At 35.6% G+C, this 13,312-nt stretch overlaps 3 protein-coding genes across 3 annotated transcripts; 2 read left to right on the forward strand and 1 right to left on the reverse strand.

The window, feature by feature from the left end:
* The first annotated feature begins 2,433 nt into the window (after positions 1-2,433).
* Positions 2,434-3,591, forward strand: LOC114744204 (uncharacterized). The gene has a single exon (XM_028932404.1). The coding sequence runs from the start codon at positions 2,434-2,436 to the stop codon at positions 3,589-3,591; it is 1,158 nt and encodes a 385-aa protein (XP_028788237.1).
* Positions 3,592-6,519: 2,928 nt separating this feature from the next.
* On the reverse strand, positions 6,520-6,959 carry LOC114744214 (uncharacterized protein At4g04775-like). Its single transcript, XM_028932415.1, has 2 exons — positions 6,804-6,959; positions 6,520-6,705 (listed from the first exon to the last, which is right to left on the reverse strand). Exons 1-2 carry the CDS (start codon positions 6,957-6,959, stop codon positions 6,520-6,522), a joined length of 342 nt encoding a protein of 113 aa, XP_028788248.1.
* Positions 6,960-12,391: 5,432 nt separating this feature from the next.
* LOC114744226 (uncharacterized mitochondrial protein AtMg00810-like) lies at positions 12,392-13,051 on the forward strand. Its single transcript, XM_028932422.1, has one exon. It carries the CDS (start codon positions 12,392-12,394, stop codon positions 13,049-13,051), a length of 660 nt encoding a protein of 219 aa, XP_028788255.1.
* Positions 13,052-13,312: the final 261 nt, after the last annotated feature.

Consider the following 13,312-nt stretch of genomic DNA (forward strand, 5'->3'; position numbering starts at 1 on the left):
ATTATCTTATGTATTATTAATTATGTTAATAAAAAATATATTATTAACAATTTTATTCCTTCAAATTAAAATATTTCATAAAATTTATTTTTTCTGTAATTATTATATTAACTTATGTCTTTTTTTAAGTAATTTGTATATATAAAAAGTGCTTCTGAGAACAATTATCCAAACACTCTCACTTCTCAAAATCACTTTTTCATAAAATCTATTCTTTCCAGAATCTATTCTCCAGAATCACTTTTCCAAACCATGGTTTGGTTTCATCACCTTTTCATTAGAAAAAACTGAAAAAATAAAAAAATGACCTTCATTAACCGAGATCTCACCCCTCCGATCCTTTTAATCCAAGCCATTGGTGCAAATCAAATTTGCTATGATTTTATACTTGAAGTAATATTGAACCCATAAAAACTCAGTTGTTTAATGTTGGTGAGTGAAAACTTTTTAAACAAATTCTTATCTTAATCTGTTAATTTACTCTCCTCTTTTATATGATTGAGTTAAGGAAATTAAATTTCTTTTTGGTGTTTATACATATACACAATCGGTTTAATTCAAAAACAAATATATGTAGGCTTCAAATTAAATTCAGTAATACGCCGCTGTCGCATACTTTAGTTTGATCGCTGACCATGGACTCTGGTGTGCGCAAACAATAGACTTTGGGGCATCATCTCTTGACCGAACATACATTCATAAAATATTATACATAATTTGTAATATAATATTTTAACAATAAGAATAAGTTTAATTAAGCTAATGTTCCTTCTGGTTAAAAAAAAAAAAAAGAAAGCTAATCGTCCCAAAAACATTAGAATAGGTTTATTTTGCCTCCCTTGATAAATGACGGGATGGAAAAGCAAGGTTTTAGAAATTAGAATAGGTTATTTGTATTTTCTTGTCACGTAAAATATATTATTATATACATAAAATTGATGTTAACATATATTCCAGTCATTATATTATAGCATACAAAGTATAATATAATATAATAATAAAACATATAATCAAATAAATATTTGACATCTCAGTTCATTTACATATGCAAAATATTAATAGCAAGGAGGTATACAAAGGGGCAAACCATCACATCTATCTGTCTTGATGGAATCAAGTTATTCAAATGGTAAGTTAAGCTTGAAACAAGTATATAAATTCAATTTTTCACCAGCGTAAAATTCAAAATTTGTCACCTTAGTTATAAATAGTATCTAATGCATATGTTTAAAAAAAAAAAGCGTCAAAAAGCGTTGGATAATTTATTATGTACATTAATTTACGTGTTAATTTGAGATGCATAATTTATTACAATTCATTCTCATTTCAATATTTTTTTAATGTGCGCATAAAAAACCTGTTGCAATGAATTTTTTTTTTATTTCTAATTAATATAATAATATATTTCAAAAATAGAATACCACAAAAATCGTGAGGGCTACTGAATAAATTTCATTTTTTACTTTTATTCTAAATTATCTTCCATGTCTGAAACAATTGATGACTTCTCATTTTTTCTCACGAGCATTAAACGGCTTTTTTACTCATACTATAAACAGTAAAAAAAATAAAACTCAAATACTATATCATGAGAAATATTTATCTAAATACTATACTTAAACTCGTTCCAAGGATGGAACGAATTTAAATTTAGGGTTAATACAATGATTAGTCCTTACACTTTTTATTCATTTTGGTTTTGGTCCCTAAAGTTTGGAACCTCCAGTTTTGGTCCTTTAAGTTTGCTCCGTTTAAAACGTTAGTCCTTATATTTTTAAAAGGACTTGGTGTCACCTTTAACACTGTTAAATATGCTGACATGTCCCTAACTCTGTTAAATATGCTCATATGGAACCAAGTGGACGAGCTGAGGTGGCTTATAAAAGATTTAAAAAAATTTGATGATTAAAAAAATGGTAGAGAAAGGAACAGGCGATAAAATGTAATACGCAAGTCGAAAGGCAAAACCATTCTTTGCAATCGAAAAAAGAAAAGGAGAGGGTTAGGTCAAAAGGGGTCCCACTTGGTAGTCGCCGAAGTTGAGATGGCCGTTGCCGAAGGTGGGGAACTGACCGATCAACGTGCGACGACAGTGAAGGAGGAATCACATTTGACAGCAAATAAAAAAGTAAGCAATGTGTAAAGACGTTTTAGTTCGTTGCGTGCTGTGTTTTAGTAAATAGTGACCGATCATGGCATTTTTTCAGTCGTCTTCTTTGAGTGCTATGTTTTAGTTCATTGCTGTAATTTTTTCACGTTTCTATTTAGTATTTTCATTGCTTGGTTTGGTTCATTTAGTTTGTTGAGTTGATTGGAATTTTCGTTGGTTCCCATTATGCGCTGTTTTCTTAGAAATGTGCAATCTTGTTGATTCTTTGGCTATTATTATGAATACGCATGTTTTAGTTGATCTTGTATATTGCTAGGTGAAATATGGATTGGGAGGAAGAGACAAGAGATAATAGTGATAGCAGTGGTGTGGAAGAGACCAAGAATGATTCAGAGGGCACTCTATCAGAATTTGAGAATAGTGAAGAGGAACCGATGGATGATGATGATTTTAGCCAATATGTTGATGTCGGAGTATGTGATACATTAGATGAAGTTATTTGTAGTTCACAATTGATGAGAGTGCAACCAAATGAAGAGGAGCAAAACAGCATAGGTGAGGTGAGAGACCAAGACATTTTAGCCATGTTATCTGATTATGAATCTGAGGAGCTTGATGAAGTTGCTAATAATGAAGAAGAGGATGAAAGAGGGGCTTTAGTAAACAATCGAACATACAACCCATCTGAGATGTGTAAAAACTTTCAGTTTAAGTTAGGGATGGAGTTTACTTCTATTGGTCAGTTTAAAAATGTTGTAAGAGAGTATGCTTTGCTCAACGGATATGAATTGAAATTTATAAAAAATGATAAGGTGAGGTGCCGAGTGAAATGTGCACAAGAAGAATGTAAATGGTTAATGTTTGTTAGTCAAGTAACAGGTGAATTGACATATCGGTTGAAGACACTCCGTGCTAAACACACATGTGGGGTATCCATAAAAGGGAAGAATGCCAATTACAAGTGGATTTCAGAGAAAATAGTGAACGTTATGAAGACAAATAAAAACATGAAGTTGGCAGATGTGATTGCATCATTGAGGAATCATTATATGGTTGGTGTGTCTGTGTGGAAGGCATACATGGCAAGGAAAAGAGCAAAGGCAATTATTGATGGAGATTACAAGGAGCAATATCTTAAGTTAAGGGATTATTGCAATGAAGTGAGAAAATGTAACCCGGAGGCAACTTTTGCTTTAGTCACTGATGAACCACATATGGATCGCCCTCCGGTTTTCAAAAGAATTTATGAGTGCATAGGAGCTGTGAAGCGAGGCTTTTTAGCAGGATGTAGGCCAATTATTGGCTTAGACGGATGTTTTTTGAAGGGTCCATATGGAGGAATACTACTTGTGGCTGTGGGTCGAGATGGCAATGACCAATATTTTCCATTAGCTTGGGTTGTGGTTGAGGGAGAGAATAGAGACTCGTGGACGTGGTTTCTAAACAATCTATTTGATGATATTGGTAGCATGCAAGAATGAAGATGGGTGTTCATATCTGACCAACAAAAGGTACTTTGCTTATATTTAAGTTTATATTTTAAGTTATATTAATTAGTGCAATAAATAAATACCTAATTGAGCAAATGAATCATTTGCAGGGTCTTGTTCCAGCATTTGAAGAGTTACTTGAAGGCGCAGAACATCGATTTTGTGTGAGGCATTTGTACGCGAATATCAAAGCTAAATATGGAGGAGGAAGCGTGATTCGTGATTTAGTCCTTCGTGCTGCAAAGTCCACTGTGAAAGCTGAATGGACAGAATGGATAAATGAGTTGAAAGCAATCTCAAATGGAGCACATGATCATTTGATGAAGATCCCTCCATCTTGCTGGACTAAGTCTCACTTTGGTGAGACTTGCAAATGTGATATGATTACCAATAACATCACGGAGTCATTTAATGGAAGATTGCTTGAGGCCAGAGAACTTCCAATCGTGAGCATGCTTGATTGGATTCGAACATATCTTATGACAAGATTTGCTGAAAATCGTGTGAAGGCCGATAAGTACCGTGATAAGGGGATAGTGTGCCCACAACCTCGGAAAAGATTAGATAAAGAAATTGAAGAGTGTCAGAAGTGGGAAGTAAGATACGCCGGTAACAAACGATTTGAGGTTTCATTTAACAAGCATAAGTTCAAGGTAGATCTTATTGATAGATGTTGCACATGTTATTGGTGGCAATTGAATGGAATCCCATGCAGGTAATTTGTTGCTAGACTATACTGAATTTTTTTTGGCATAATCCTCATTAAATTAATACCCACACAGAATTCTTTTCAGCTCCCTTGCTTATTCATGTATTTTTTATGATCAGTTAGTGGAAGCTTCCTCATTAAAATTTTCAACAAGAACCATTGTCATATATTTGATTTTTTCAAACATTATGAGCTGGAACACCCCCTTTTCTGTCTAGTGGAAGCTTCCGGTGAATGCACAATGCACAATTCATTATAAATTCTTCTGATCAACACTCATATCTTAATGCGTTATTATATTCATAACAATGATGTATATATTTATGTCATATGCATATTTTGACATGCGCGTATATGAAATCTAAAATCAATTATACTATTAAATTAGTGCGAGCTTCTCTTTTTACCTGAAATTAGTGTAACTCGCTACAAGTTTATATTGATATGTGATTAATGATTAGTTAATACAACTCATGTATTTGTGAGATGCTAGAGGAATTCATTAAATTATGAAAAATAAGAAATGTGCTTTTGGTGCATTTTATATTTTAGAAATGAATGGTTATCATTATGAAAAATAAGAAATGTCTCCAATCTCCACCTGTTCCTGCCTATTTTTGTCGGTTCCCTTCCATTGTTTATTTTTGTGGTTTACCTTTGCTTGCCCATGTGTTCTTCCATATCAGCATGTAATAACGGTGATAGTGGCCATATCAGCATGTATAATGACTAGAAGTATGGTTTTCCCTTATTTGTTAGTTTGAATCTGATTTACAATTATATTATAGGCATGCAGTTGCTTGCATATATTTAATGAGGGAGGATCCACATAACTATGTGGATAAGTACTTAACCTTGCAGTCTTTTGTGGCTTGTTACTCCCCCATAATTGAGCCTATCAATGGAGAGCACATGTGGGAGAAAGCTGATGGTGGACCCATTGATCCTCCAATATATCACAAGCGTCCTGGGAGGCTGACAAAAAAACAGAAAAAGGGACCAGATGAGGGCACTGCAAGTACTGAAAAGGAGAGGTGACAAAATTCAAGCGTTAAGTGTTCCAATTGTGGAAAGTCTGGACACAACCAAAGGTCTTGTAAAGAGCCATCAACAAGTAATAGTATTACAAGGAAGCAACCACCCAAAAAGACACGTCCTCCTAAGCTGCCATCCAAATGGAATTCACAATATTGCTCACAAGAGTCCATGAATGCAACTCCTCCAGAGACCACTCAACCTTGATTTGGGACACAATTTAGGAGATTTACTACTTTAGTTAGCACAAATATATTTTGAATGTAATGACTTAATATATTTAGGTGACGTAACTTGGATTTTGGATGTGGTTATGCCACATAACTTGTATAATATTTTCCTTGCATGTAATGACATGTGGCCATCATTTATATATATTTTGTGTAATATTTTCAATTTTATTTTTTTTAATTTTCTTTCTATTTTATTTGCTGAAATCACATGGAGACGTGTGACCAAAGAAAGTGACAGGGCCATTAAAAATGCAGGTTGTTTTTAGAGTGTACTAAGAACAAGAGTGAAGGTAAAGTGACTCTAAGAAGAATACATTGCATCTTCTCTTAATTCTTTCAGATCTACCAGCTGCGTTCTTCTTTCATATTATTCGGTTTCTTATTTTACCAGCTAATTTTGAGGGAGAAAAGTGATGGCCGACGAAGTCATGCGAAAGCATGTGAGGTTTCTTATTATTGCGTAGCTCAGCGCAAATCAAAATGTTGAGATCCACAAAACTTCTTGTCGATCATGCTTGCACAGAGGTCTCTTTTTATTTCTTCAGATATGGACCAAAGCTCAATTGTCCAAAATTAATAATACAGTGACGGAAAGATGAGAAAGTGAAACGATCAAGGGGGACTTCACTCAATTGCAATTGTTTGATTCTGTAGATGACAAAATTTTCTTGTTTTTTTTTTTTTTTGGGACCAGAGGTGATAGAAGTTTCTTATATCACTTAGTTAGAAATCTAAAAGTCTTCATTGTTGAAATAATGCTTTCCATGGTAATGTAATAATGTTGTACCAAAAATATTATTTTTTGGTGAAGAAAATGAAAAATAACAGCATGAGCCAATATTTTATCCAGAACCAACTCAGTTTCGCAGATTACAGCATACAAGCATTAACAAAAGCTTTTCAAGTCAAATAGACATTCAGTTAAATATCCTAACTTGACACTTAGACATTCAACACTTTCCAAATCAAATACATATTGATACTGATAAGTATATACATGACACTTTCCAGCCACTTCAACCTCCTTCTAACATCACCATTATCATCCTTCAGCTTCTTCAACTCGTCTGAGATTTGATTGTCAATCGGTCCATCAAACCAATTGAAGTAATTGCATCCCCAGCGCTCCTATATATCACACAAAGACCCAAAACCCATTTAATTAATCGAAAAATTCTCCATCACGCTAATTCTATCATATAACTAAGTAAATTTCATCTACTAACCTTATAATTGGGACACTTAACAAATCTCCTTCCATAGTTTTGCTCTGTCCATGAAGTAAGAATTATCACTTCATCTCCACATTTGCATCTTTCAACCCTCTTTTCACCTATCCTTCTGAACCCATTGTATGAGGAGGAGCTCCTACTAGAAGCCATCAATCGCCCCTGCAGAAAGCATCAAACAGAGCGACTAGCTAGAACGAACGTCTAATGTGAATCTCTGCAGCGATGAAATCTGGTGCAGAGTGTATGTGGCTCTGGTGTGATGGTGCGATGGATTTTGCCCTAAACAGTTTCCTTTGTGATAGCGCGGTGATTGTCTGAGATGAGCTTACTTTTTTGTTTGCTGTCAAATGTGATTCCTCCTTCACTGTCGTCGCACGTTGATCAGTCAGTTCCCCACCTCCGGCGACTACCAAGTGGGACCGCTTTTGACCTAACCCTCTCCTTTTCTTTTTTCGATTGCAAAGAATGGTTTTGGCCTTCGACTTGGGTATTACATTTTACCGCCTGTTCCTTTCTCTACCATTTTTTTAATCGTCAAATTTTTTTTAATCTTTTATAAGCCACCTCAGCTCATCCACTTGGTTCCATATGAGTATATTTAACAGAGTTAGAGACATGTCAGCATATTTAACAGTGTTAAAGGTGACACCAAGTCCTTTTAAAAATATAAGGACTAACGTTTTAAACGGAGCAAACTTAAAGGACCAAAACTGGAGGTTCCAAACTTCAGGGACCAAAACCAAAATGAATGAAAAATGTAAGGACTAATCATTGTATTGACCCTAAATTTAAATTCGTTCCATCCTTGGAACGAGTTTAAGTATAGTATTTAGATAAATATTTCTCATGATATAGTATTTGAGTTTTATTTTTTTTACTGTTTATAGTATGAGTAAAAAAGCCGTTTAATGCTCATGAGAAAAAAATGAGAAGTCATCAATTGTTTCAGACATGGAAGATAATTTAGAATAAAAGTAAAAAATGAAATTTATTCAGTAGAAGTCCAAGGATGGAACGAATTTAAATTTATGTAGAAGTCCATCATGTAGCTGATGTGACCTCATTTAAAAAAAAAAAAATTGGAACACAAACTCGTTCAATGCGTGAACGAGTTCCTTTCATTATTTGCACTCCTCTTCTAGCATGAAGATTTACAGGTGAGAGGATAAATGGCCAAACAAGATGAATTTAGAAAGAAAGACGTGGGGACTGGAGCATACCAAGACCAATGAAAAAATAAGCTATTTGGATATGCAGGTTGGTATGGGGAAATATGTGTTTGATTAATTTTATTTGTGAGAAAAATTTAAAAAAATAAGACTCAAGAACCGACTCTTATATCCCTCCTCTCATTCCACTTAGGAATAAAAATATTATAATAATCATTTTAAAAAGCTTAGGGATTATTTTATGCTTGAAATTATTACAATATTTATTCTTAAAAAAAAATTTCGACAATTATACCATTCATAGCTTTAAAAAAATAGGAATGATATATTGGAATGGTTATTTTAATAAACTTAAGAATTATTTTATTTTTAAAATTATTATAATACTTTTTTTATGAATATAATTATTATCAAGCAATCAAGATTGGAGCTAGTTTCTCACATTGTGGTTAACTAAGGCTCAAATTCTTGTTGAGAGATGTGCCCTACATTTATTGTTTAATAGTACCTCGAATAGGATTGCTTCTAATGGAAAAAAAATACCTATGCCAGTTAGTTCTTCATGCAGTAGTGAACTAAAGTTCGAATTCTTGTTGAGAAAGATGCCCACTTTTGTTGCCAAACAGTACCTTGAATAGAATTGCCTTCAATGAAAAAAATTTATTCTAGCTTGTTCCTCATGCCATGCAGACTAAAGTTCGAATCCTCATTAAGAAAGATGTCCACTTTTATTGCTCAAAAATACCTTAAATAATATTGCCTCAAATAAAAAAAATACTTATACCAAGCAAAAAAATTATTATTAAATAAACTATTATAATAATTTTTAAAATAAAATAATTCTTAAAAAACTTTTTTAAGAGTAAATATTGTAATAATTTTGAGCATAAAATAATCTCTAAGTTTTTAAAAATAATCATTATAATATTTTTGTTGCTATGTGGAATGAGAGGAGGGATATGAGAGTCGGTTCTTGAGTCTTATTTTGTTAAAAATTTTGCTTACAAATAAAATTAATCAAACACATGTTTCTCCACAGCAACCTCCATCAAATAGCTTGTTTTTTCATTGGTCTTGGTATGTTCCAGTCCCCACCTCTTTCTTTCCAAATTCATTTTGTTTGGTCATTTATCCTCTCACCTGTAAATCTTCGAGCGAGACGAGGAGTGCAAATGATAAAAGTCAATTCGTTCACAACTTCACATACTGAACGAGTTTGCTTTCCAATTTTTTTTTTCCTAAAAACGTGAGGTCACATCAGTTATATGATGAAGTCTTTCTTGACAAGAATGATTTCTACATAAATTTGAACTTGTAGCCTTGAATGGGTTTAAGTATAATATTTGGGTTGCAGAGATATTATAGGAGATATTATAAGATATGCAAATATCTTGTAATTAATATATAGGATACGATATGATATTATTTCCTAGTAATGAGCCATTAATGCCTAGGCTCCTCTATTGTGTATATATACCCCTTCGGAATATTAATAAAATATAGGATTTTCATTCTCCAAATTACATGGTACCAGAGCAGGTTTTTTAGGATTAAAATTTTTTTTTTGGCCTCCAGTGTGTCTTTGCCATTGTTCACAAAGCTGCCACAGAGCTTCGGTTTCCCGCCCTCTACAGTGAACACGTGCTGGTCAGAGGAGGTCGCAAGGTCTTGATCGGTTGTCCACTTGAGTCTCGTCATCATCCGAGCAACGAGTGGCCTTCACGCCCCGTCACTAGCCACTGCATTGTTCACGCGCCATCATGTCTGCAGTGTTTTCTGGTGTTGTCTCTCCTCAGTCAGTCCGCCTCGCCCTTTCCGACCCATCCCTGCTATTTCTACTTCCTAGGTCCCATTATTTATTGTGATTTAGAGCACTTTGGCTTCCTGAGAAAGCATTGGCACTCTGGTTTGTAGAATTCTAATTTGTTTTATTTTGTGGTCCCTAGTGTGATCCATTTGGCTAATTAGTGTTGCTGTGAAAATTATTGTCCTAATGGGTGATAACAAGTCTGCTGTTTCTGAGGTGGTTCCAGTAGTCACTAAGATTACTGAACACAAATTAACTTGGAAAAATTATCTAGACTGGAGTAAGACTATTCATATTTATTTCGGAGTATTGAGAAGGAAGATCAATTGACTGACAATCCTCCCAAAGACAAGGATGCCTCTCGCAAGTTGTGGTTACGAGATGATGCACGACTTCTGTTACAACTTCGTAACTCTATTGACAGTGAGATCATGCCTTCTATTACTCATTGTGAATTTGTTAAAGAACTAATGGATTATTTGGCACTTTTATACTCAGGAAAGAATAATATCTCTCGTATCTATGAGGTCTGCAGATCTTTCCATCGGTCTGAGATGCCGGATGATTGTCCCCTCACAGCCTTCTTTATGGATTTTAAAAGCACCTATGAAGAGCTCAATGTTCTTATGCCTATTTCTGATGATAGGAAAGTTAACGTGTCTCACTAAGAGCAGAAGGCCACCATGAGTTTTCTGACTGCACTGCCACCTTGGTATGCGGCTGCTCGATCGCTATCTGGAGCTGAGATCCCCTCTCTTGAAGAAGCTTTCTCTCATGTATTGAGAACTAAACTAAACCCTTCCTCAGCTCCCATTACACCTACTAGTGCATTACTCAGTTAAGGCCAGAATGACAATCGAGGGCTCCCTAATCGTAGTGGCTCAAAACCAGGAGGTACTAATCAAGAGCCTTGGGAATTGATATGTTACTAACGAACCGGGACATACTAAACGTACATGTCGTAAGCTGCAAAACAAAGAATAACGACAAAGCTCTGCACATGTGGCCACAACAGCCAATGACACAGTTACTATCTCGGTTGCCGAGTATGCTCAACTAAAGTCTGCAAATCCCCCTGTGACTGTTGCTATTGCAATAGGTAATGAGGCTACTACCCTTGTCTCTTCTTCCTCCAAATGGATCATAGACTTTGGTGCTACTGACCACATTACAGGTAACCATCATCTCTTCTCCAGTTATAATTCTTTTGCCAACCCTTCTGCTATCACCATTGCGGATGGTTCCCATTCTCATGTCCTTGGATCTGGCACTGTTGAACCTACTTCTTCTATTCATTTAAAATCTGTATTCAATGTCCCTAATCTTGCTTTTAAGCTTTTGTCCCCTAGTAAACTTACTCGCCAATTAAATTGTTGGGTCTCACTTTTTCCTGACCATTACTTGATACAGGATCTTTTGACGAAGAAGATTATTGGTAGGGGTTACGAATCTAGCGGACATTACTTCCTTGATGATCAGGGGTCTCGTGCGGTGGCTTATACCGGAAGTGTCACTCCGTTTGAAGCACATTTTCGTTTGGGTCATTTATCTTTATCTTCTTTGAAAAAAATTTTATTCTCAGTTTCAACATTTGTCGTCTTTAGATTGTGAGTCGTGTCAGTTTGCTGAACATCATCGTCTGCCGTTAGTGTCTAGAGTCAATAAACAGGCTTCGTCCCCTTTTGAATTAGTGCACTCTGATGTTTAGGGTCTGTGTCCAATTGAGTCCAAAGCTGGTTTTAAATACTTTGTCACATTTGTTGATGATTATTCCCGTACCACTTGGTTATATTTAATGAAAAATCATTCTGAGTTGTTCTCTTACTTTTGTGCTTTTGTTGCCGAAATTAAAAATCAATTCGATACTCTTGTCCACACCTTGCGCAGTGATAATACTAAAGAATATTTTTCTGAATCCTTTCGCTCTTTTATGCTTCAACATGGCATTCTTCATCAACACCGACTCAGAATGGTGTTGTAAAAAGAAAAAATCGTCACTTATTAGAGGTGGCCCATGCACTTTTATTTCAAATGCAAGTTCTAAAACCATTCTGGGTAGATGCGGTCTCCAAAGCTTACTTCCTTATTAATCGCATGCCCTCCTCTGTCCTTGATGGTAACATTCCTTACACCACTCTCTTTCCTTCCAAAGCTTTGTTTCCAATTGATCCTAAGATCTTTGGATGTGTTTGTTTTGTTCGGGATGTGTATCCCACAGTCTCCAAATTGGACCTTAAGTCTCTTAAATGTGTCTTTCTTGGCTACTCTCAAGTTCAAAAAGGTTATCGGTGTTTCTCTCCTACTCTGAATCGTTATCTAGTTTCTGCCAATGTCACTTTTCAGGAATATGTTGCATACTTTGCATCTAACGTTTCTGCTTCACCTTCTCCACTAGCAGAGGAGGATACCCTTCTGGTATATTCTGTCAGTCCAACCCCACCACCGGCACCAGCTCTCGTATTAGCACCTGGTCAACCACCTTTGTCTCGGGTTTACACTAGATGTTTGAAGGAAACTAATCTTGCTGCTGCATCAAATTCTGCTCCACCATTATCTGTCAGAGTAAGTGTGATCATTCTATGTTCTATCAGTGAACAAGTGCCGGCATGATTCTTCTTGTTGTGTATATCGATGACATTGTGATTACTGGGAGTAATGCCTCGGGGATCTCATCACTCAAGTCATTCCTTAACTCATATTTTCAAACGAAGGATCTGGGTTCATTGAAGTACTTTCTGGGGATTGAAGTCATAAGGAGCAAGAAAGACATCTTATTGACTCAGAGAAAGTATGATCTTGATCTACTGAAAGAAACTAGAAAACTAGGGGCTACCCCAACCAGCTTCCCTATGGTCTATAATCCTTTGCTTGATGCTGATGGTAGCATACCATGTAAAAATCCTGATGATGATGCTAAGAGCAAGCCATTTGAAAATCCAGAAAGGTATAGGAAACTGATTGGAAAGTTGAATTACCTTACGGTGACCCGTCCTGATATCACTTATCCAGTGAGTGTCCTTAGCCAATTTATGGTTGCACCAACTGTCCGACAGTGGGAAGCCTTAGAGCATGCGTTACATTACTTGAAGAGATCCCCAGGTCGTGGGATATTGTACAAGAATCATGGTCACACAGACATTGAGTGCTTTTATGATGCTGATCATGGTGGGTCGAAAGCCACGAGACGATCCACTACAAGATATTGTGTTTTTGTAGGAGGCAATTTGGTGTCCTGGAGAAGCAAGAAACAGAATGTGGTGTCATGATCGAGTGTAGAAGCGGAACACAGAGCCATGGCACAATTTGTATATGAGATAGTTTGGATATACTAGCTACTAAAAGAGGTTGGTCTTAAAACCTTGTTACCAGCAAAGCTATGGTGTGATAATAAAGCATCCTTACACATAGCTTTGAATTCGGTATTCCATGAACATACGAAACATACTGATATTAACTATCATTTCGTTCGGGAAAAGCTCAAGGAAAACTTCATCTCTATAGGACATGTCAGATCTAGTGATCAATTG

The sequence above is a fragment of the Neltuma alba genome, unplaced genomic scaffold, assembly GCF_004799145.2.
Source record: "Neltuma alba isolate B1F8T4 unplaced genomic scaffold, ASM479914v2 tig00000684_pilon, whole genome shotgun sequence".
Lineage (NCBI taxonomy): Eukaryota > Viridiplantae > Streptophyta > Magnoliopsida > Fabales > Fabaceae > Neltuma > Neltuma alba.